The sequence below is a fragment of the Lepisosteus platostomus genome, chromosome 13 (genome assembly GCF_059453375.1).
Source record: "Lepisosteus platostomus isolate fLepPlt1 chromosome 13, fLepPlt1.hap1, whole genome shotgun sequence".
NCBI lineage: Eukaryota > Metazoa > Chordata > Actinopteri > Semionotiformes > Lepisosteidae > Lepisosteus > Lepisosteus platostomus.
The window spans coordinates 6,032,255-6,058,525 of NC_142623.1; the positions used below are offsets into that span (position 1 = coordinate 6,032,255).

At 39.4% G+C, this 26,271-nt stretch overlaps 1 protein-coding gene across 3 annotated transcripts in view; it reads left to right on the top strand.

Moving 5' to 3' along the window:
- Nucleotides 1-26,271, top strand: part of LOC148649743 (receptor-type tyrosine-protein phosphatase U) — a 221,022-nt gene that overhangs the window by 63,846 nt on the left and 130,905 nt on the right. For all 3 annotated transcript variants that reach the window (XM_088602806.1, XM_088602807.1, XM_088602809.1), the window contains exon 2: nt 3,648-3,776. In XM_088602806.1, the coding sequence (XP_088458932.1) occupies nt 3,648-3,776 (129 nt within the window). The remainder of the gene's footprint in view (nt 1-3,647; nt 3,777-26,271) is intronic.

Sequence of the window (26,271 nt, forward strand, 5' to 3'; positions counted from 1 at the left end):
TCAGGTTATTGTAACTCCACTGAGGTTATTGTGAATGCTGCCTCTATATTTAGAGTGCTCCAGGCTAACTACCTTGATTACATTTTTGCTTAGGTTTCCCAGTTGCACATTAGAGTCTTAATGAAGCTTAATTGGTTCCTAATTATTCAATAATGTCACTGCTGCTTGCAGGGGGCTGCAGGGGGCTGGTCAATATGTCAGTCTCAGTCTAAGGATTTGGATGGAGTTTTTGAAGAAGATAATTTTTGGTGCAGTTTTTGGATCTGGAAATTGTCCTCACCTTTAGTGTGAGTGTTCCCTTTCACTCAAGTTTAGTTTCTATGCTGCTGAGCCATTGTGAGGTAAACCAAATGATTTCCATTGCCTATAGGCAGACAACAGATAGGATCACGAAGTCCGTCTGACCCAGATCCGACCTGATAAAATCTCTGATGTACTTGTCACACAACACCAGATGAACCTGGTATAGGTTTAGAATTCAGTAATTATTGTGGACTGTTTGGAAACCCCATTGACTCTCCAGTGGGTGTCCTGAATCTGGAGCCTATTTTCAGTGAACCTCCTAAATTGCTCGGCTGGGCCTCTGGAGACCTAAGATGGAGGCATTTACCAAGTGCACTCAATGTGATGGCTGGCATTTAGTCACTTCTTTTCTTAACACAGATAAATCCTCTTTACATGCCTCAAGACCTGAAACTCTCCTTGAAATGGAACTAGAAGTGGCATTCCTGTGTTAAAACTTAACTCAGCTTGTTTAACATCCTATTAAAACAGGGCAGTCCTGCCAACCTCCAGCAGAAATATTCAAACTCTGAAAGGCACCCGCATGGTAACAAAACACTTAACGAACTCTGGGAAGGCATGCTGCTACTTAATGAGAGAAATCGCTGAATAGCAGATGGAGACATTTCTTTTGAAACCTATCAATTCTGGGAGGTCTTCAGAAGCTTGCGTTTCAAACCATTCCAATCCGTTTGTCCAGCTCGGGAAAGAAGGGCAGTTAAAACTTCATGTCAGCTTACAAACCTGGAAAGATCCAATCTGTTTCAAGGAACATAAAGAGGAAACTTGTTGCCAGCAGCACAGACTAGGCAGTCCAAGAAGATGACAAAGTCTCAAAGACTAAATACACTTGATCGTATTAGGCCTGCATGAATGAAGGGATTTCCTAAAATTACAATTACAAAGTCACTCTATCACAAAAAATATTCTGGTAAGAAAAACAAGTACTTTTCTTGCCTGACAAGCATGTTCCCCTGTCTTCTAATACTAGAATAAAACCCTATAGTTGTCTAGTTCTAATGGAGTAGATATTAGTACCGAAGAAAGAATGCACAGTTATTTGTGCCTTCACTAAATCAGTGTCACAGTTTGGTTCCTGTAGAATGGGTATTGTAGTGTATGTTGATAACCACATTGAACCATTTTTAAACTCTAACAAAAAAGAGTGTAAGGGGAGTTTTATTTGCTTTAAATAACCACTGACATAGCCAAGGACACTAAGGCAAGCCCTTACAAAAAGCTCATGCTGACCTTTAGCCCTGTAATGATATAGAAATGGGGAGATTTAAACAAATATAATTCTGTTTTTATAAGACATAGTTTCATGTAAAAAGATATCTATTCCACAAATGTTGACCATGACAGAAATATTTTCTCTTTGCAAAGCCCAACGAGCTTGTCTTGTTTGAAAGGGTGCCAGGTTTCAATTTAATATGAACCTCCAGGGGGCAGCAATGTCATCTGGAATAATTGCTATTATAGTAACCAATATCACACTAACCCATTAGTATGTGTGTGGTAATCAAGGAAGATGGAAAAAAAATAGAAACACCATTTATAAGTACTTAAATTGCATTGCCTCATGATAACACTTGCCAGTTTTGTTGATTGATTGCATAGGATTGCAATAGTGCAAATTGGTGGTCAGTTCGCTATTTTTGTTTATGCAAGAAACCCCAAATCACCCTTCATTAATTGCATTGTCACTATAATGATACCTACCAAGTTTAGAATTAATTGGCCAATCAGTTTTTGTCCAAACTACATCCAGAAAGCAAGGTTTCCAAAAATGATTGCAACACCAGTAAGTGAGTGGTATGAGGTTCACTAAATGAACCACTTTCTTGCAATGCAGGACATGTGCTGCAGGACATGTACTTCAGAGGAAGGTGTCAAATATCATGCTCAGTTATCCTTTATTTTGTGAATTTGAATGTGTTTTGAGATGGGCCTCTTGATGTCATTTCATCTATGCAGTGAGCTGCAATTGTCACGATCGCAAACCCCTCCTCTTAAGGGTGCTCCAGCCCTTCCTCGTTGGCCTCATTCCCCGCACCTGTTCCTTGTTCCTACCCATTTCAGTTCAACCTTAAAAGCCAGACGTTCACTTCACTTGAGGCTCTTCGTTGGTTTCCATATTGTGTGAGCCTGGGACCTGGTTGTGCCTGGCTCCGTTATGTTTTTAAGTTTTTATGCCCCTTCCCCTTCCCCTTGCCTGTGAAATATTCCCCTCACAGGAAGCGGGCTTGTGCTTACACTGTCTACATAGTACAGTATTAGTTTTGGGGTGGCATTGACTCCAACAGCCCCCACCCCCTTGTGTACACTGTTGATTAGAAGTGACATGAGAATGTGTCTTCAAGGTCGTCTCGAACCAGTTTGGGTCACCTTTGTCCTTATTATGTAGTTCCTGAAACAAAAAGGTATTCTGTTCCATTCTGATTGCCCATGTTTTCTGCCCTCTAATTTTCACACCACTGGTCTAATGTGAGAGAGGGCAACAGATGCAAGGGGAATAGATGGAGCCCATTAAGTCGGACCTAAAGGCTATAAGAGCTACAGCGATTAAATGTAATTTTGGCAAATTAGCTTGTGGCTTGTGGGATTCGTCAAGTTGTGATGTATTGCAATAATAAAGCTATGCCGAGTGCCTCATCCTTTCAAAACTTTTATTTCTGCGTGTGTGTGTGTGTGTTATTGCAGTTCTGATTGGTGGATGGTGGATGGGTGTTATTAATTGATGTCTACAGAAACATGCCGTGCGAGAGATGGATGCTGCTTTTTGTCTGGAGTATCTCCCCAGACAGTTGTGGAAATGAGATCAGTGGGGTTATCATGGTGAAATACTGCTCTCTTCTTTCCAAGTGTAAATGAGCTGTGGATCCTGAAAGGGACAAACATTGGGGGGTCTTCGTATTTCATTTCAACCTGCCATATCAAGCTTACCCGATGGGCAGTAAAGCATAGCAATTTTTAGTAATGAGCAATAATAGCTGCTCTTGTAATAATAATAATAGCAGCATTTGGTGTGTATATTAATAAATATTGGTTATGAATGTGCCCTGGACTAGTTGTTTAGGTCAGCAATTCCACACTGATAAGACCTTACTTTGGATGTTTTATTTTCTGTAAGCTAAAACTTTGGCTCTAAGTATATAAGCAGAGAGTTCACAGTATTGCACTGCGATATTGCGCCTCATGATAAGAGCTCAGTATTCCCAGCTGTGATTACTTTTGCAAAAGTGTTTGGAACTTGGTTTCTCTATCGTAAAAAAATAAATAAAATGGATTCTATAAGGGGATTAGGGTCATTTTGATGTCAGTTCTTCTTCGTGTTCAATAATTGACCTCGATCTTTCCCACAGGAGGCTGCACCTTCGATGAAGACTCAGACCCCAGCCTGTGTGAATACAGCCAGGGGGAGGAGGATGACTTTGACTGGCAGCTGATGAGAACCTACAGCAGTCCTCACTCAACCTCTGATCTCCTATATGGTAAGGCCTCATCACGTGTCAGTATAGAGTCTTCCACAGTGCCAGGTGATTCACATTGTGGACTCATCGATTGTAGTGAAGAAAGTAGATGCAGCAGGGCGGGGAGTTCTGGAGTATGTTGTATGTAAGACTCAGGTCTGTGGATCTTCTGTAGATTTTCTGAGCTGGAAACAAATATTGCCCACTTATTATTCTGAGTCCATCCACATAGGTTTAACTACATGTCCTTTGCTAATGTGTGTCTGTTTAAGTATTATTGTTCACAAATTATTCTTGCTGCTTTAAAAGCATAATCAATGTATAACAAGGTGGGGATGTGTTGTGAATTGTAAGGACATCTTATGCAGAACTCTCCCCATGAGCTCAGATGCCATCAAAATTAATGGAATTTTGTTGGCTCAGACAGGCAGCGATTCATCAAGGATGTATGACCGCATGGAAATTATCCTTCAGACATCTAACGTACATAATTCATTCACTGTTATCAAATAGTTGTTACCACATTCCCAGGTTAACTTCACTGCGGGGATAATAAATATTGTAATGTAATTTATGGTTTTGGTGGGTTCTCAGGACAAGAAACCCTTAAGAACACGAACCTGATCATCTCAGTGTGTGTCAGTTTTGTACTGCACAAGGAAAGGGAGGGAAGGAGAATGTAACGGTTCAGCTATACTGTAACAACACCTGCATGCACCCCAACCCTGCAGTGACTGGACTCCCCGATAATGGGAAGTCAGTCCCTGGGAGAGTTCTCACTTGCCAAAACTCTTATCAGCCCACTGGTGATCCCACCCACTCACACCTTCATAGAAACCCATGTGTGTGTACCTTTACAGAGACAAGACGGAATAGAACATAGACACATGAACAAGCAAGCAAGGACAACATGTACCTCACAATATGCAATGAACTATACACAGAGTCCTTGTTAGTCTTAAAGGCTTTGTATCCAGATGTTACCTAAGCCTGAAAGCTTATTAAGCTGAAAGGCAGCATTTCCATTATGATATAATGCATTTTAATATTGTGTTTTACACTTACGGGTTTAAATTGAATAATTTCATGGGCTTATCACAACAGTTTTAATGTACAGATGTTATATTTTGTTGGTTGTAATTAGCAGTTAGTATAGAGGGATCTCAGGGAGCACATTTTAATAACTCTAGACTAATTAATGGACAGAAACATTGTATTCTTTGAACACATAGGTGCATTAAAGAATCAACCATAAAATATTGCTGTGACATGGATATTCTTATCATTAGAAACATTTTGAAACATTTGCCAGCATGTTTAGAGAAGAACATAAGAAATGTAATAAAGATGCTGGGGCATTCAATATGTCACTGAAAGCTGAAGTTTATTAAAACTGTCATTGTGAGATTTCATTGAATCTGACTGTCTTATGAACTAATAATTTCCTTCGTTAAGATATTTCCCAGATTTCTTGATATAGTGGCTTTCTCAATCACACCAAAGGCTTTTTTCACAACTTTTTATACTGCTGTATTTTTTTTTAGTAAGGCTTTTGTGGTAACTTTCACTTTCTTTTATCTCCACTCCTTAATTTATGTGAGGGTATGTGTGTAATTAAAAGTTCAAGTGTTCCTGTTCCAGACTTCAAAGGATATTTTAATTCAATAATTGCTTTGTTCTTAATGTAGTGTGCTCTCTATACTTTAGGAGAAGAACAAAATCCTTCCTGGAGATGGCACGTGGCAGACTGAGAATGCCAAAGCCTAAACAAATAATTGTTTGGGAGGCCAAATTAGGCAACTCTTTAAACATTTAAATATGGGATAGGGGATCAACAGTAGTCTGTGTAAAAGGCTACCTTCTTTCTGTGCATTTTCATCAGCAACCTAGACACAGGCTCTTTTAAGCTATGAAGCAAAGATGACTGAATCTCTGTGGTAATTAATAGTCTTTCCCCTGAGTTTAATTAAAAATTCAGAGACTTCTCAAAGGATATTTAAAGGAATTTAAAACCATCCAAAATAAAAAAAAATAGAAACAAAAGTTTGTGTCAATCACAGCTTGGCGCAGACAGATGTAATCCTTTACAGAAAGATGGAGCAGATTGATGGCACCGGGAAGGTTTTTGTGACCTTTGCTATGTTATTTTCTTCTTCATGCTTTTCTCCCACATCTGCTTGTGTATTGGCTCCATATCTCATCTAGCATTTAACCAGTCCCCACCAGTGTAACTGAGCAGGGGCAGGATTACACTCGTACAGATAAGGTTGCTGCTGTCACCAAATGTTACCTTCCAGGGCGAGAATGTGTGCAGCCCGAAGATATGTGAATGAATACGATAGCCGCATCGCAGTGTTGGGGGAAAAATGGAGATTGTGGGCGAGGGGAAAGTACTATGATTTAATAGGATTTCTTCAGCAACCGGATTTAAATTCATTTTCTTGCTGTCCTCTTAGAAATCATTAGTAGCATGGCCCGCCTCTGAAAGCACAGATGCCTTAAGAAAAAGCAAGAAACACAGCTTAAAAAAATCCACAAGGCCTGTTCCTTTCAAGTTGAAAAAAAACAAGAGTTTCCTTAAAATACACTGGAAAAGCTTAGGAAACAAAGCATTGAGGTGCTCCCAAGCGGGTCTTGTTGTAGAAACCCCAGAGGGTGGAGATGGTTTGTTAAATCCCAGCTCTGTTTCCATGTTTGAGGATAGAATGCTCCCCCCCCCCACTCTATACGGTTTTTTGTAGATCCTCATGTTGCATAGATCATTTCACTTGTATTAAAGGCTTACTGACTACTTCTTATGTAGGTAACTTACCTTGCCTCGTCTGTGGTGTCTTGCTGCTGTTTCCTTATTGCTGTGAAATAAAAGTCTGGCCTGTACAGACGGGTTTAGGATGGAATGCTTCCAAAGTGAGGCGACAAGCTGTTTCTTAGCAGAACCTCCATTTTGTTTAATCCCACTTTAATGCATCTCCTGTTCTATGCGTGTGGTTCCCCTGTCTTTGTTTTCTTCTTTCACTGTTTCTGCTGAAATGGCTTTTTGAAAAGACATTTCAAAGAGAAATGAGAGGAACTGACAGAGTGAGGCACATAACTGGTTCAGTGGTTTAAGACGCATGGTCTCACTATAGCAAGGTTACCCAGGTTCAGAATTCCCTTCACTGCAAGGTTTGGCCATGAATGGTTCTTTATTACTGATTTTATAGCATTGAGATGCATCGCAAGATGGAGAGAGCTGGCGGGAGCAGCTTGTGCTTTTCGAATGGGTTGGGATAGTTTGGCTGTCAACGTCTGACTGGCAACTACTGAATAAACCACCCAAACCCACAGAGTGTTAACAGCAGCACAACATGTGGTGGTTGCCTGGGAGAGAATGTGACAAATTGGGCTGTTCTGACCCTAACATGAATGGCGGTGACAGGCCTTCACTCTCTGGCTCTGTGTTAGGCAGTAGGCCCTCATGCAGTCAATGTTGACCTGCAGCTGTGCAGTTACAGGTGATGTGGTTGCTGGAGTTGCACAGGTAGGCGTTGGCACCCTCCACACACACACGCACATAACTCTTAACAGCTACAAAGGTAGAAATTGCACTCGGAGGACTAATATTTCTCTTTTTCAGTGAAGTGAATACATTCAGAACTCAAGCAAAGCAAATGTTTTCTGTTGCTTTATAATAGCCAGACAGTGGCAAGGCTCATTGCGGTTGCTTTCTACCTTGTTTGAATTTAAAGCACAAAAAGATACCCGTGAGCTCATTAGACTTGGACTAGCTGCAGTGAAGATCATATCCCCAAGCAAATCTCCCCCACAGCTGGCCACCTGTGGAAGCAGTGGAGTGGCGATTCTAAATTTTGTTCATGTCACTAATGGCCTCATTATTGTATTGGCAGTGTAGTGTGTAGATGGTCACATTGTGACTATACCTGCGATGGAAACAGACCTTAGCTTCTGCCAGCTTTTTTCAGTGCACACGAATTCTCAACAACAAAAATCCCTTGGGTGGGAAGGCAAACGGGTCTGGATTCACCAGGTTTTTAACAGTGTCGGTCCCACCCGACCGGCTCATCTCAGCCTGAGACCCCCGAGGCCTCTTCTTTCATTTCCAGATGGATACAAAAGGGGGAGAGTGGGCTTGTTTAGTCTGTAGCTGGAGCTGCGTGTTGTTCTGGAAAGTTATTGTCTCCTTATCAGTCCAAGCCAGCTCTCCTCATTGGTTTATTAAAATATTTATATGCGACTTACCGCCGAGCGATGTATAATGCGCAGCCTTATCGGAGCAGAATCGACATTGATGTTCCCTGGAGCAGAGCCAGCTTCCTGTTGCCTGACTCTTATTTATTCAGCCCTGAGCTCTTTGACTTCACTTCCACCTCCTGGGCCAGGCTGAGCTGTGTGTCTGCTGTATGAATGAGGAAAGATGACACTGTCGATGCCAGACATCTGCGCAACTGGATATTTGCTGTTGCTCGTCTGCCCTCTGAGTGGCGCTTTGGGACTTTTTGTTCTGTCTACCACCTTGTGTCCGTGCCCTCTGCAGGTCTCCAATTCTCTTCAGAAAATTCTCCTTCTTTGAATAATGGAAAAGGGTAGCATTGCTTTTTCTCGTCATTTCTGTGTGTTAGTGTACCAGTAAATCATTTGGGCTTGTTGGAAATCATTTCAGCAGGCAAATTCACAAATTTATGGGACTTTGACAGAGTGGAGTACCATAGTACTACAGTATTAATGAGTGCAGTGCAGTGATGTCGACCGAAATAGATGGCTAGTTGATTGTAAAGTTTCTGTGCCAGAAATATTGTACTGAATGCTTTTTGAAGGGAGGGAACAATAATAATGAAATTTTAAACCACCTGTGCCAAGACCAGGGTTTACCGCAGTGGATAGATAATGTGAACTTTATTTAATTCTCATTTCTTTTCTGCACTATGCAGAAGAGCGGTAGAGCTGTACAAAAGCGAACTGGAAAAGGAGAAAAATGGAATTAAAAAATCAATGAATCGCTGGTTTTAGTCATACATATTTAAAACAACATTCAATTTTGTTGATGAATGTTAAATAATCTTATTTAAAATTACAAACATTTTTTTTCTCATTTGGAATCCATGGAGAGTGTACCTGACAAAAAGAATTAAGCTGAAGACTTCTGTATTTCACCCTTTTTCTCTGGTGTGGTAAAATGGCTTTGACCTTCACTCAAAACTACAAATGTTTTGAATAATTTTCATATACAGTGCAGTGATAACTAGATTTCCTAACTGGCACCAGGAATAATATCAACTTGATTTAAACCATCTTGCATTGAAAAGGTAGGGCAGTGTACAGACCTTTCTTCCACAACTGTATCTGCTTCTGTACTAAACCTACCGAGTCCTTGTCTTCTCAAGGGATCCTGTTCATTAGGTTTTCAGTGCCTGAGCATGTAGTCTGAGGTTCACACTAATTCCACCAGACTCTGCAGCAGACCAGGTAATCCTTAGGGGAACCTGAAAGGAGAAAAATGCAGTAGCTGCAGAATAGAGGGAGCTGAACTGGGTTTGTGAGTTAGTCCTGCTGTCAGAAACTGCATTGAAATACTCGGGTGACCCTAAAAATTACATTTGTAGCATGGCCTTGATCAGGAAAAAAGGTTGAAACAGCCCCCGGTTTAACAGTGCTGCACTGTACAGCTTGCTCGTAATGCGTTCAGTGGTGCTAATTAATGCATGGTGTATAGGAACAGTCCGGCACCTGAACTGTCAAATGGTGCTATGGTTTATCATAAAAACACCCCTTGTGCATGATGTCTCTTTAAAAGTGATTGAGGGGGAAAGAGGGGCATTAGACCCTATGAACATGTAGAAATAGAGTATAGCTATACAGTACATGAAGGCTAGAGTCCCAAATCCTTGATCTAGAATGAGTTTTATTCAAATCATAATTATTTGCATTTATATAGTTATTTTAATCCCAAAGTATCACAAAGCACTTAACATGAAGGAAAAAACTTGCTTCATCCACCACTGCAAGTACCTGCCTGGGTGACATGCTGCAGCCATCTTGTGCCAGCAGCCCCACTACACAGGTAGAGAAGTGAGAATTGCTCGAATAGTGACATTACGGGAGAACTTGAGGCAGGCTAGACTGCAGACCCAGAATGGAATCTAGCCAGGACTCTTAATGGTATTAAGACTACAAACTAGCTTTGGGAATAACAGATTAATGCTGGAAACGTAAGCTTTATATTTTTCTTTTTTTGGTTACACATCAGAATTAATACAGTTATTCCATGCTGAAAAAAAGAAGCAAGAAAACCCAATGTTTCGGCCGTGGAGCCTTCTTTAGGTGTGAGCACCACCTGTGTGGTGGAATACAAGGTACGATGTAATGTTTTTGTGCTTCTTTATAAAAAAAACCCTGTTTTTGATCCTGTGAGAAGATCATTTTGGCTTTTTGTCCCAAAACAGTTCCACAGAGTCAAGCAGAATGCCATTACTGGGTATTAAATAAATGTCAATTTACTACGTAAGTGTGAAAGTGTTAAAGGTAGGGCTATTATGAAGCTCCATTAGCACATCAGTGCTGTCAGCAATTCTTTACCTAACAGACAACAGTTTTGCTGATTGTAAAAGCAGTGCTCTATAGGCTGAAGCCCTGAAGCCTCAGTAGCAAGTTATTGCCAATTTACATCTCAGTGATCTCACAGACAGCGAAGTAATAACAATTATTATTATTATTATTATTATTATTATTATTATTATTATTAATTATAATACATGTTGGGGTAAGTTTTCCAAAACATTGAACTTCTGGTTTGCAGTTTTTTATTTCCAGGTAAGGATAAATAGTGTTGAATTACACATTTTTGAAAAGACGGGACTTTGCCTTAAGGGACAGCTTAAGACTCCCCAGGCCTTATGACAGAAATGCCTCTGTTGCTGAAGATAATGTGTAAGGCAGAATTGATCATTTTATTAACGGGTTATGGGAGAATATTTCAAACTATATTGTCTTGATGTTCTGATATTTTATGGGGAAAAATAAAAAAAACATTTATAACATGAGTTTTTCCATCTGCTTTGGTGTCATCTTTTGTTCCATCGTTTAATGCTTGTGTCTGTAGGATGTAAATAAAAGGAACTGCTTAGCTATAATCATAGGAAATGAGCCTCACACAAACACACAGTGAGGAGTGGAGGTGTCTGTGGAGGTGAAAATGAAAACAAAAAAAATATCCTGGCTGCTCTGCTTCAGAAACAAATGAGCTCCATTGATTTGTTAACGGAAAACAAAGCTGGAATTTATGTCCGAGAGTGAGAGAATGAATGGATCCTAGAGAGCTGTGAGATTACAGATTCGGATGACAACCTGACCAGAGGTGGCTTTATCCTTCAATTCTGCCATCCTGTGCCTCTGCCAGGGTGTGCTGTCATGCATCTTTGATGAATGTCTTGAGATCTTGTCCCTTTCGCCTTTCGATTTTGGTTTTGTTGCTCCTACAGATTTGTTACGCTGCAGAGATTATTTTCAATGCATTTGGTGACGCTGTTGATGATGAAATAAAGTTAAATCATACTATATCAACTCAAAAAGGTAGTCAAGTTGAAATAGTTAACAATCTGGTGAGAAAATCTGATTGGGTGGGTACATCTTAATCATGCTGCCTCACTGCACATTAATTATAATGCCCTAGAGTGTTGTGCAAAGGGTAGTGTTCTGCATACATTTTTATTGTTTGTAGGCTCATAATCTTTGTAAAGCTGTACAGGGAGGTCCTGTTTTATATTGATCTCTAGGGAATTAAACCTCATTAGCCTAGAACAAAGACGGCACCAGAAGCTTTAAAAAATCCTGAATCAAAGCTGATCAAAACTAGAGGAGGCCAGAATGCTCATGGAGGCTAATTCTGGACCCTGGATAGTGAGCAAACCATAGAACCAATTGACCTCAGGGGTCAGAGGAAATCCCCTGATAGACTAAAGAAGTAGCTGAAGAGACTCTTGTGAAACCCACAGATATCACATAAAAAGGTAGGAAAGGGTACTAAAGATAACAGGCCATTATTTTCATTCTGCTCATTTGCTTGCTAGTAGAACATTATTCCAAGGACGACAGCAGGCCGTTTTTTAATATTAGATTTAATTGCCTTGTGTTATCAAAGTTCCCCATTGTACTGGGCCAGTATAGCAATGCAGAGTCTGATCTGTGGACAGTGGATCTGTGATCTGTGGATCTGTGAGACAAGTGATTCTTTGTGACTCCTCATACAGACGAGGAAAAGCAAAGTCCAGTCCAGCAAAGAAGGTGCATCGATATACACCCTCAAACACATTCCCTTGTAGCTGTCCTGAAGGTATTTTTGATAGAACAATATCTTTCCATGGAAGATAAGTAGAAATATAAAAGATAACTGCACAGAAAGCATTACAATATTATATGAACAGGTTAGAAGGAAAATACAAATTTAAAATGACCCCATCAAAAACAATGTTGGTAAGCAATCATCCAGTTACTCTTGTAACTGTGGAGAGAGGGATGAGGTGAAGTGTCATGTTCCACATAAGGTACGATCAAGTAGCACACTGAATATAAATGTAAAGACAAAAGCCACAGAATGAAATTAAAACCTGCCCTCCACGTCATGACATGGCATTAATAAATGTGATGGGTTCGAAAATGGAATATTAATGTGACCCCTTCCTACGTAACCAGTAATGAATGTTACTTTTTAAGATGAAGCAGTGACCTATATGAGTCACTCTGTCTGTTTACAGGGAAATTAAGATATAACTAGTGCTTTTTTGGCAGGTCCAGATAGACAGCAAGTCTACTTTATCCAAAGTGAATCAGCCTGGTAATGGCATGTTGCCTTTTTACAAGTAGCAAAGCTCAGCCAGTGATTTCTATTGGAGACTTACCGAGTCCCAGCCAGTCATCACCAACAGCCAGTACTGGTTCCTTCCTAAATGATACAGAAAATAACATGGTTTGCCAGTGCTTTGGTGAATACTTTTTTTTGTCTTTGAATTTTTAAAGGAAAAATGAATTGGATGCAAGGAGAACTCAGTTGTTCTTTTTATGCTTTTTGAAGTGTTGATAGATGGAAACTTAACAGCTTAACTTAACAATACTGGGGGGCTTCTGCTTTCTTTAAAGTGCAAAAGCTTATGGCAACTGTGATTTCTCTGGGATAAGATGAGTCCAGAAAATGTAAACCGGTATGATGGAAAAACAGTTCAAAGCCATGTGTACTAGTGATGAGGTATGGTATGCTGGGCACTACAGAAATACGAACTTCAGTATCCAGCTCTGTATCTACAAAAAAATGTGATGTGAAGCAATCAGGAATCCAGACAGCAGCAGCTGGCCCGTTAGAATTTGACACTTGTGTTGTAAAAAGCCTTTTTGCGGGGTATTTTGACAGCCTAATCGACATCCTAATTACTTTCCTTCCCACTGAATGGTGTACCTATGTGGCTATTATGATTACAAAATTATAGTGAAATCCCAGCCATTCTGTGCCTCTGGGACTACTGTAGATCAACAGATTCTTAAGGGTGGGGAGATGAGATAAATGTGTAATCCCCCCCACTACCATTTTTGCCAGCTCTGTTTTTAGGGGTCCTAGCTCTCACTTTGAGACCTACCCACGATTATGGGGATGAAGGTCATATTAATAACAATGCATTTTATTCATAAGTGTGTTTCAGAAAACCCAAAACTCAGTAGTTCATAGTATTTTATTTTACACAGCAAACACGTATAATAAAATCAATAAGAAGAAGAAAAAAGCAAACCAACAATAACACTAAAATATATATTTAAAGATGTATCAGAAATATAGGTCTTCAAGCAAGTTTTAAAGCATCTCTGATGGATTTGGTGTCCACAGGTGTGGTGCTGCACAAGAGGAAGCTCTACTTGACAATTGTGTGGAACCTGCTTTTGGGAGAGTAAGCAGGCTGGGAGAGTACAGCAGAGCTATTGTAAAATTAAGATGGCTATGCAGTTAGCCTTTTAAATAACGCAGAACTAGACCACTTAAGGTTCACTCTGCATTTTACAGGGAGCAAGTGCAAGTATTTTTTCAGTTAGTACAAAAGCCTCAGAATTCTGGACATACTGATGTCTATTTACTACCTCCATAGATACTCCGGTAAATAAGGCAGTACAATACTCTAAACGTGATTAAATGAAAGTGTGTGTCAATATTTTGGCATCACATACAGAGAAAAGAGAATTTAATGAGCAATGTTACTCAGAGGGAAAAAATACCCTTGTGATGTTCTTAACATTAGCTTCAAATAACAACACAGGGTCAAAAGTAATGTTGAGGTTTCTACCTTCCACAAAGATTTTAGTTTTAGCACAGTTGATAATGACACTGCTAGTCAGCAACATTGCTCACCTGTTATTGGGAGTATTACCTCAGTCTTCTCAGTTTAGCTTGAGAGGGGGTTCTGTTGTGTCCATATCTTAATGTCATAGACTTGCTGCAAGTAGAGAAACTGCACTAGTAGTACTTGGTATGATTTTCATGTATATTTGTCATTCATAACCCAGGTCACCAGTGGCAAATCTGAGCAAGCACTAAATAGTATAGGTCTCAAGATATACCCTTGTGGAACACCCTGAGTAAGTGGGACATCATCAGGTTTAAGGAAAAAAGCCAAGACCCACACTCCTCCTAACGAAATAGCAGCCAGACAAATGAAGTACCAGTGATACCTAGATAAGTTTCTGTGCACACTAGTAGAATATTGTGATTGACAGTTTCAAAAGCTGCACTTAAATTCTGAGAATGTTAAGTGATCTTAAAGAGTCAGAACTCACCAGCTTCTTTATTAATTACCTTAGCAAGTGCTTTTTCGATACTGGTATCCTTGTCTGAACATTGAGTGAAAGATAAGATTGTAATTGAGCATCCACTACCTGTTCCAGGATTTTTGTGAAAAAATGCAAATTAGAGATTGGATGATAGCTACTGTAAGTACGCAGAGTGGCCAGTTTTTTATAACATGTGTGTGATAACAGCAAATGTATGCCTGCAGGTACAAGAACAGATTTCAGGAACTCATAGATGACTAATGGATACAGAGCAGAGAAATTAAATCTCAGCAGGGGCATTGGAATGGGGTGTAAAACATAGGAAGTAGGTCTTAATTTAGATACAAACTCAGTCACATAAGTAGCATCGGGAGCAGTAAAATTAGAGAAGTACAGATTTGTGAAAGCACGAGTGGGTGTAGTTGTCATGACTGCAGGAGGTGAGGCCACCAACTGGTTATTAATATTATATATTTTGTTTTGAAAAACTAGCTTGAATGTGTTACACCGTTAAGTAGAGTGTGGAAAAGAACATTTATTAACTGGATCAAGCACATCATTGATGTTCGTAGCAGCGACTGGCAGATTACAGTGATCTCTCTCAGTAAGAGTGATACATAACAAGGATCTGACCGTCTTGATCTGACCAACCAAACCACTAATTCTAGATGGCTGAGTACTGGCCAGGTCTATTGAAACAGCTTTGTGGTCAGAAATGCCGTGTTCAAATGCTTTTAGGTTAGAATTGCCAACACCACAGGGACTAACCAAGTTTAATGTTCGATTGTTTACATATCCACATATTCACTGTTAGATATGAAAAAGAAAAAACTTCCTAGAGATCCTTGCTAAAGTTTGCTTAGATTTAATGGTGGGTCATCTTGCAGTTTGGGGAAGACATGTTACACAGACGGCCATGATCGATACCATAGCCCCCAGGTGAATACTGACACTGACAGGACCAGATAGTACTAATTCTGTAGTTCAAGGTATTTTTATAGACCTGGCTGCAACCAGAGTTCCTGTGCTGATAAGGTTGTCTGTGTAGAATTCTTTGTTTAGTAACAAAGGAAGTGAGGGGTCATAGACTCAATAATCTTGGGGCAGAATTAGAGATCATGATTATTGATCCATTCACAAATTATAGCATAGGTCTATAAAATGAAAACACAATATCACTGGTGTAACCAAAGTCGCATAGCCTTTCCAGAGCGAATGCAGTCTCTTCTACTATTATCCAGAATTGGCAGCATTAACTGCTGCAAAGATTAGGCCAACGACAGATAACAAATGCCATTAACAGCAGCAGCACAGACCACAAAGCAGAAAGAATCTCTCAGCTAGTATGAGTCGCTCAAGCAAAGAGGCTTGTAGAGGCAGGACTGGGACTGCAGCCTACCAGAGATGATCACAGCACACAGCATGGTGGCAAATGCTGAACCACAGAATTCGGCAGAACAGCAAGTGAGACACACTGAGCCAGGCCAAGCAGATTGCAGCAGTGTGAGAATCCAACAGGACAGAGCGTGGAGGTGACCTCAGCGAGTGAGGGCTGTCCATTCTGTAGCAGAGACTGCAGCAGACCTCCCAGAAAAGAGAAAGGGTGAGAAAACAATGATGAATAAAGCCCCCAGCCAACCGTGTGTAACCTCACCGGAGCTTGCAGCTGGTAGCCTTAAGAAATAACCAAAAGAACTAGTAAAAAAATAAACATAAGGAGGTGTACGAAACGTGTTAGAGAAAATAAACAGTGGAAGAGCAATTGAACAACCAAGTAAGTTAAAAACGTACTAAAGTGGCAGTCAGGCTGTGCCTTGGAGCAGGTGATTCTATCTAGGGGGTTGGCTTAAGTCAGGGGTATCAAATCTTGATCCCAGAGACCCAATGTGTCTATGGATTTTCATCCCAAATCAGCACTTAATGACTTAAAGTAGCTCATTACTGGCTTTATTGAACCAATTTTACAGCTTCTCTCAGCTTTTCAGGTGGTGTAGCTTTGAAGAAACCTGGAAAACATTCAGACATACCAGTTCTCTATGAACAGGCTTGGACATCTCTCTAGCACAAAGAATGTGAGGGAGGAGGGGATTTAAAATCATTCATACTGTAGGTTGTACATATATTTAGTGATGTTTAGTTCAAATACTCCACCGCTGTCTTGATCTACATGGAACTGAAATTCAATATATAAAAATAAAATAAACATAAATCGTATGCTCTTCCAATCTCATGTTCTATAAATCCCATTAACTAGGCATACATTTTCTTCACAGCTGCTTAACAGCTCTCTCCAGGTGGGCTGGTTTTGGGAGTTAGTCACAGCTTTCCCAGATGTCTCTGAAGGGTTATAAATTGTATGTTGTAGCCAAAACGAATACTACTTCTTTTTAAAAAAGTAAGTAAATTAATCAAACATCACTGTAAGAAGACTTACTTATTAAAACTGTCATTTAAATATATACTAGTAGTTTTTTGTAACAGAGAAAAAAATACACTGTTTCTTCAAAGTGCTGAAAACTAGTCACTGAACACAAATCTCACTTGTTATCTGACAGTGTGGACAAGGCTAAGGTCGGAAGATGGGTCACAGACAGATCATTTAAATCCTAGTAGCTCATGAATTTTAAAACAAGGAATCTTCCTAAAAAATGACTCGGTGAGTGAATATGAACTGGCAATATACCAGTGCTTCTTCATTATGTTGCTGTATTTGTATCCAGATGCAAATTATAATACATCATGTGATTGTTCAGTAGAATTTTTCTATAGCTGTTATGGACTGTGAAAATAGTTTTTTTGTTGATCTAATCCTCAATTAGCCTGTTTTTTTTTAATGTTTTGTTTCAGAATGTTAGGTTGTTGCTGCTATCCCTCATTAGGAGCACAGATCCTTTACATTCTCCAAAACTGAAATATGGGAAAAATCTTCTTAAGTGGAATAGAATCAAAGCAGTCTGCGCTTGATAAAGAATGTTTTTAGTCCATTATATGTATTTTTGTAGGAATGCATTGTTTTCTTTATATGTCAAAATACCCCACAAGCACAGTTTTGATTGATCAAAATTTAACTTAGGTTTTTAAAAGTTAATTCATGTGAGTTACATTTTTGGGGAATTTGTATTTCAAAATTTGTCAAAAGAAACAATTTTTAGACAATGCAAACCAAGAATCATGTATTCTAAATTTTGGTGTTTTAAACCTCATCACTTGTGTGATGGAGATCATATTAACCTGCAATACTGGAGTTAATTCAAATGGGAAAACAGCAGTTTGCGATTGCAAGCTTTCCTATGAGATATGAAATGGTCCTGAAACACCTTTGCTAAAGTTTTAACCTGTATGTTCTTTACTCTGCACTGAAAGCACCATAGCTCCTAATGTCCCTATTAATATACTGTACAATGTACATTTAAAGAATATATGCATATTTTTATAAAGTAATCTAGTTCAGCATAGGTATACAAAGTAAGTCTTGCTGGCAATGTGGGTATTGATTTCTGTTTGAAAAAAAACATCTCAGTTTCTTTAAAAATGAAAAAAAAAACCTGCTGAGAGTAATGCATAATCCACCACTTACAGGAAACAGCAATTCATTGGATGGCTAAAAGCGAAGATGATGCAGGATGACAGGATGAGCAATTGAAAGGCATTTTATTTTCTTTAGATTGTTTTTGTTTTTCAGTATATACATCTTGATGGGCTGTCCTTTGTGATTCTGCATTATCATTGCACCATTGGATGTTTTGATGGGCCCATAAAAGGACCATAAATCTCTCATAAATGAGAGAAGAATGTGATTTGTGCTCAATAATCTCCCTGTCTTGACTCCTGACAGCAAGGGGCACAGGGTCCTCTGGTTTTCTGCTTCGCCTCATATTACTTGATAGAACAAATCAATTGCTTCATCTGAAAAATTAAACGTGTGCCTCTGCAGCTCTGTTGTGTAGACCAGAGTGAGAGTGATGCCACTGTGGTAGATGAAGGGCTTTAAAATGGAAATCCAGATTGTGAAAAAGACATAAAATATGAACAAAGGCAACTCAGACACAGGTAGTGATAATAACAAGAGTTTTAAGCAGCGCCTGTAATATCTATGGAACTGTTGGCCTCCAGTGTTTGAATTTCCCCTGTCCTACTTCCTAAACAAGATGTACTTGATAACTGAGTAACTGTTTAGATTAGTGAATGCAAGTTCCATTCATATATCCTTTAGAACCTGTGAAAGACTAGTTTATAGAGCATTAACAGAGTGTTATTAACTCAGTAATAACTGATGTCTACTAATGATTAATAAGGAAGAGGTAAAGGGCCATTCCATGCTGAAAGATAGAGAAAAGTTTCGGCTGTAACGTCTTCTTCAGGTGTCCACAGGTGTTTGTTTTCTCTTCTTCACCTTTCAGCATAGAACTAACCCTTATCTGTTTCTTTTCACCCTACACCTGCTGATGCAGCTACCTTCAAACATGTGGTTAATGATTAATCAGAACTGTTTCACACATAGACATTTTATTATGTGACAATGTAGTGTTAAAAGTTTCTTATGCAGTTCGCAAATGTCGTTTACTGTACAATGCCTAAGCTGAAGGCTTATAGATAATTGCAACATGTGTTGCACAGTGTAAGCAATGTTTCCGCTTGATCTCTTTTACATTTAGTGGTGCTTTGACTTTGTGATGGTGTCAGATCAATGGAGCCCAAACCCACTTAAGCATTTGACACCGGATGTCTGCTCTGGCTCTTTGAACCCCATCACCTGGAACAGCTCAGTCTTTTCACCCCTTGCAAGCTCTCCTGGAATGAGTCTCTCATGGCAGCAGTCTGAACCTTATTACAGTTAACCCACACACTGTGCACTCTGCCAAGGAAACCATCCCAGTGTTTAATGGTCTGTGAGTAAAGGCCTTAAAACAGAGTTTTTTGGAGCTCACAATCATAAAGCCCCATAACCATTAGTTTGCGTTTTAACTCCTAGAAGCCTGTGCAGAGCAGTTTAATCCCGAACAACAGCTCGCCCAGCCTGTGTCAAGGTAGAATTGGGAAGAGAAAAAAAAAACACACTTTGGCCTTTGAAGTTGCTTGATTGTATTCCATTTGGAGTGGAGCAACATAAAAATGTGTAAATGGTTAAATAAATTACATTTACTAAATAAAAAAATGTCCAGATCTAGTCATTTGTGATTAAAATTAAATTAACATGTACAATAACAGGACAATAATTTGCTTAGGGAGTCAGTCAAAGTGAAAGTGAGGTGCCATTGAGGGATGAAGCGTTTTTGTCTCCAGCAAACAGGTGTGCTCTATTTCCATGAAAATTACTATAATAACCTGTGTTTCAAACATCTCTCTGTCAGTGTGATTGATTTGTAGGTTGCTAGGTACAGTCATTTGCATATAATCGCCTTAACTGATATGATAATGAATGCAGAAAGCTTAATATAAGCTAAACACATTTCTGAGATGGATTGGAATTTGAATTATACGCAATACACTATATATTATGTCAGGCTGCATTAACCAGTACAATCTCTCTCTGCATATTTTGCAGTTGCAGATAACACGGGATCCCACAAGCCATATTCGTACCACACACAACTAAAAAGCTGCTTTATCATTGTGATAGATGAAGCTTTTAATTGTCTCGTGTACTCTCTGGCAGGCCACAGGTTAGAAGCTGTCTGATTTGAAATCCTTCTCATTTGCAACAGTAATGCTTTGAGGTCAAGAGAAGAAGTCATAGGGGTGAGAGGGAGAAAGACAGTGTCTGTTGCTTTGATGAGTATGCTGCTTTCAGATGCTAAAACTTCTCTTTGAGGACATTTAAAAGCAAATCAAAATAGGAAGAAAGTTAAAGTTTTAAAAATAGTGGGGACCTTTTCAGCCTTCTGTGGGAGGAAGTATGCTATGGAAGCGTATCTTTGTTGTATACAGGCTTACAAGTGAACCTCTCCAAATAATTGGAAATAACTAGTGAGCATGACAGACATTAAGCAGGAGGCATAGGAAAAAATAGGCCTTTAGATCTACTGCAGTCTACACCACTTTTTTAAACTGACACGGAAACAGACCCTTTTGTTGTATGACAAAATGTAGAATGTGATACAAGGTTTGGATTTATTGTTAAGGGTGTAGAATTTAAATTGTGGGAAGTTGTGTTAAAAGTACTCAACACTTTAGTCAAATCTCACTTGGATATTGTTTGGGCAGGTCACCATACTGCAAGGAAGGTATTGCTGTACAGACAGCACTATGTGCAATATTGAAGAAAATGACACACTTGGACTGAGAGAACTACAGTATGTCTCTTTAGATCTCTTTAATTTAATGTATTCGAAATCTTGAAAGTCCTTGACCACGCCAGCGCAACTAAATTCTTCAAGATCAACAGCAGCACAAGGACCTGTGGACACAAGTGGAAATGACATTTAGGAGCATGTGACAGACTGCAAACAGAAGACACATCTTCCCAACCACAGCTTCCTCAGGTAGAAACAAAAGCACCTTATCCTCGCCACGAGACCATCCACATTGTCTACATTCTCGACTGGAGTTCTAACCCTCTTAGTATTCTACTGCAAGTTCTTATAACCTAGCTTCTGATAATTAGCAGCGCAGGGTCTAGCGCACTTTATTATTTTCCATTAATGTTCATAATAAGCACACTGCTTTTTAAATTAGGTTTTATGGTGGTTCAGAAATGATGAATATGTGCCTATATTGCTTAAAACACCGGTTTGCAGATGGAGGGGGAATAAATGGATAATGTGTTTTACTTTGTTGAATACCTTGCATTGAAAGCCATCTATACCATTTATTGTAAAGGTTATGTGATAGCAGGGTTGCTAATGAAACAAAATGGCCTCCCACTGTGTTTTTATTGATATTATTTCAAGGAGAAAAGTTTGGTTGGTGACACTGGATGTTATATCTTGCCTAGATGGTTTATCAGGATGTTACAAACTGTATTCCATAGGCTTTCATTATTTACAATAGAAAACTGAAATTGTTATTTTTCGTCTTCCTGATTGACAGTAAACCTTCTTCATGAGTGACAGCAAAAGGTATAACAATGTGACACATAGCAAACCAATTTATTTTTTATATATTTAAAATTTTGTAGCACTATATTGCTGTTTTACTTTTTAAGTTGCTATGGAAATAATAAGATACCTTGGAAAGAGAAAACATATTCGTTCTGAGCAGTGTGAACTGGTGTGGCTACTTCAGTATAAAAAGGGAGACTAAAAAGAGTCCAAAGGAAAAAAAAATCTTTCTGATCCTGAGCATAGAAATTGAAATATGGTCACTGAAATGAATCTGTGTAGCTTAGAGCAAAGAGCATTTCTGGGAGATTTCTTTTGAGCTCTGTGAAGTCTCCATCTACTGCTGTGCTGAACTCTTGTGCCTGAAAAATGCTAATGAGACTGTAAAGAGAAAAACTTGAAGGAGTAGTTTGTCTGAAACATTTTGCTTTTAATTCCTTCAGAATTCTGTGGTATGGACCCAATTTTGTCTGGTTATTGTTTATACTAGGATTGCTATTTTCCATATTCAATAACTGTTCCAGCAAACCTAAAATGAGGAACTCCTACAAAGTGTTTTTGAAATCTGGATGAGAGAGAATCTGGCACGGACGAGTAGCAGTGGTGCTGATGGCTGAGTTCAGAATTCCTCAAGCATGGGCTTCTGTGCTGATAATTAGCATCTCCTGTGCACTTAATGACAATCAACTTAACATAGCCTTTCAAAAAAGTGTTTTTTTGCTGAAAAAACACAGAAATGTTAGTGCAATTTAAGCAAAAATCTTCAAGTGGGAGTCATGCAGAATTCATGAAGTGAGATACTGTATGTGTCAAAGGAGAAAGCAATTTGAAAACACTGCCAGTATCAGCTGCACCCATTGCTAGATTGGGTGAATGTGCAATCAGTGCTTTTCATATTTGATTTTGGTTTTATTTTTAACACTGACCTAAGACTTCATGGTTGAAGGGTTAGGTCTTTATAAAGATTAGTTATGATGAAATTGCGTGGCACCAAAATTATGCCGTTCTCCCAGAGTATTGTTTTTCCTGCTTATTATGAGGAAATTTGCTGTGCAAAGATCTTGCATATAATCAGATGCTATATGCTGGGGCAGGCTTTATGTCTTACGCTGTTGGCAAGACTCTGTAAGACAATACAGTAACATTCATAATTATTTATGACCATTGATCCAAAATGCATAAATACATAAGTGGTCATAATACATAGCATCTGTCGCAGCAAAGGGTTTTGATTAGAATGTTATGTACCTTTTATGTTTTCCAGAAAAAAAGTGGTTTTAAATTATTTTGAATCTTAGTGTAGCATGTTTATGTAACATCTGTGGATTTATTAGAATGAATACAAAAGGCCTCATTCATATAAAGCCTTACTAGTGCAAGAAGTTACATGAGAACCAGTAGGGCAAGGTTTGGAGAAAAAGTTATTAGGTTAGAGAAAAGCCAGGGAGAGGGTAGGGGTCAGATTAAGAGTAACAGAGAGTCAAGATATGATGCTGCAGTGACTCTCACAGGAACAGGAGTTCCAGATAGATGAAATTCAGTCCCCAGTGCCTTCTGTCCAGAGTCTTTTCAAAAGCAATAAGGTTTGCAAAAAGAAGTTAAAGGAATAATTCAGTCTCAGTAGGATGACAGTCCCTGAGGCATGTCATTAAGTATGGAAACCTTTTTTAGCCAGTCTTCACAATCTTTCATTGTTTAGCCTACATAGGGCTCCAACAACTTTTTCTTTTCCCTTCTGTGTTTCACACTCATTCTCACATTAAATCAATAGAACTTTCATGAAAAATATTGTTTCTGTAATTCCAGGGACTTTTTATTTGTGAAGTGACTGGTGGGGTCCCTCTACAAAGATGCACGGATCTTATTTTCCCAACCGCGTGTTAATGTGGTAGGATTTTGAATCCCACGTTGGGATTAAAGAATTTGAGACTGAGATTAGCAGATACACGGCTTCAACAAAAAAATAATCTGTGAGAGGGAACAGCTAAGACATACCCAGGAGGTCTGAGCACCACATTGCTCATTATGGATTGTGGAGACTGGATTTCTTCCTGCAGGGTGTCTCATTTGAATATGGGCAAACAATGTCTTCTTCACTGCAGTTGCAGTGCTCTGAAGGGACAGACAGCTGTAAAGTTTATTTGTTGTAGGCCTTTGTATAGATATGAAAGAAAGAAAATAAATAGTAATCATAGCCTCAGGAAAGACATACAGTACTGTATCTATGGGAGGAGGGGAATAAGAACAGGGATTTGATACAATCCCTGTAAAAAATGTGTTGCAAGAATGCAGACAGCTGACAAGATATTAATATATTTGGAGAGTAAATATTTATAATAAGGATAAAAGGAGTTTGCACGAGAGCTCCCTTCTCCTCCTTAAAGTGACAGTTCCTATCAGTAGTTCCTTTTGAAAGCATTCAGCTTTGATAAACATGTAATATGGGTCATAAAACGTGATGTTCTTCTTTTCTTCTCACATATACCAACCTTTCTTAATAATGCCCAGCATCTTATACTTCACTGCATTCTGTCTCTGGCCTTTGTTGGTTAATTCCACCTGTCAACTGATTCAACCCCTCCCATATTGATGAACAGCTCGTTAGTAATGTCACTTAAGTATTTTTAATCAATGACAGTAGCTAGGAATAAAAGCTGTTTTTCTTTATCCCTACATTGATTTGCTTTCAGCTTTCACAATAGCCAAAGTAGGGCCACACCACAAAAGAACATGGACAGGTATTGAATTCAGCCTCCATACTCAAGGGGTTCTCAGTCATTCACTCTTGCTGAAGAAGATCATGTCCTGTGATGTAAAGACTCATTCTTAGACTTTCACTTATCTAAACTGAGGACGTTTCTATATTTAGGCTATATGTCTACTTGCTTTACCCAGCTATATGTAGACTAATGAGAGAAATATTCTTGCAAGGGAGTATCCAGGACATACCCTCCATGGTTGCTGCAGTAAGAAAGATTGAACTGTTTACTTCAGGGCTAGCAGGACTCAAAGCACAGGGTTCTTCATGATTCTGCTCAATGTGATGTTTGGACACTACAGGAAGGGAAACTCCAGGACCCGAGGGTGAAGGTGGGGGTACCATGGGAGCAGGCTCAGCAGCGGCTCTGCCTAGGTGAATTTTAGTTGGCTATAAAAGTGCCATATCATTGGACAAAGTTAAAGAAAAACCGGAAAAGGCATCTGTTTAATCAAACCTGCCTGACTATATTCTAAGGCTGAGGCTCGACAGGCAAGATTGCAGACAGTTTCATTCAGCCCTCTGGGTTCATGGTGGCCTCTGTCATATTGTAATATCTATTGCTTAAGGTGGACCGAAGCACTAGATCTGTGGCTCGTAGGGTGAACCCTGCTGCAAGCACAGGCAAGCATGGTACAGGCAAACACACTGCAGAGCAGTAAACAGGGACAAAGCAGAGTTCAAAACCGAATATTAATGTTGCAAATCTTCAAGACAATTCAAAGAACCAGCGAAGTTCAAACCAGGAAGACAGGGTAGTGAGTCACAAGGGGAATTCAAATGTGCAGTCGGGAACAGAGCTAGATCAGGAATCCAAAGCAAGCACACGAACTAGGAACTTGGGAACTAGAGAGAGGCTCTGAGCGAATTTCTATGACAGAGCCCAGATCCGTTCAAACCAGGAAGACAGGGTAGTGAGTCACAAGGGGAATTCAAATGTGCAGTCGGGAACAGAGCTAGATCAGGAATCCAAAGCAAGCACACGAACTAGGAACTTGGGAACTAGAGAGAGGCTCTGAGCGAATTTCTATGACAGAGCCCAGATCCGTTTCAGAGCGGTCTATAAATATCCTGAACCACCTGAAGCAGGCATGATGGTAAAATAGCCTCCAGGTGGTCTAGGTCTCCTTTTTGATAGGTATCCATGTCAACCAGAGTGGAGTGACAGGTAAGTGGGGATGTGGCTGTCTGTCATGTCAATAGTAGCAGCATACTATCGGGGGCTAGCATAACACCTATATGTGGCTATATTTTCAAATCAATGTCCCAGTACGGTGCCCAGGGCCCTATAATGTTGGAGGTGTCATTATTTGGATATGATGCTAAATTAAGTGTTCCTTAAACATCCCTTGGCACTGTACGTAAATGCAGGGTGGTTATCTTGGTGTCCAGGCTGAATTCTATTGGAATTAGGCCTGCCTAAATTAAAAGGTTTACCATTAATTCAGTAGTTAAAGTAATTTCTCAACTCTTTGCCTGATCTGGGGGCCTGGACATCTCTGATCTGAATTCTGACTGATCTGCATTCACTGATGATAACTGAGAGCTCCTAGTGGTAGTGCTAAATTAGGGAAATGCAACAGATATTTGGTAACAAAGGCACCCTGAAGGCAGATGAACTTCTGCATGCCTGTAAGATGCCCACTAGTGCCAGGTCTACTCACTGGATCCATGTTACTCAAAACGGGAGTACAACAACCATTGTATACAATATAATACATTTCGAAACTTGAAGTAGGTATAGAAAAGTGAAAAATATTTGGACTATTTTCCCTTGTATCAAATGTGAATCATTGTGAACACAATGATTGCAAGGTCCAATTTGGGAAAACACCTAAAACTTTTGCAGCCACTCCAAACTACTGAACAAAATGTTAGTTAAGGAACCCAAACATGGCGGCTCAGAACTTTTAAATGA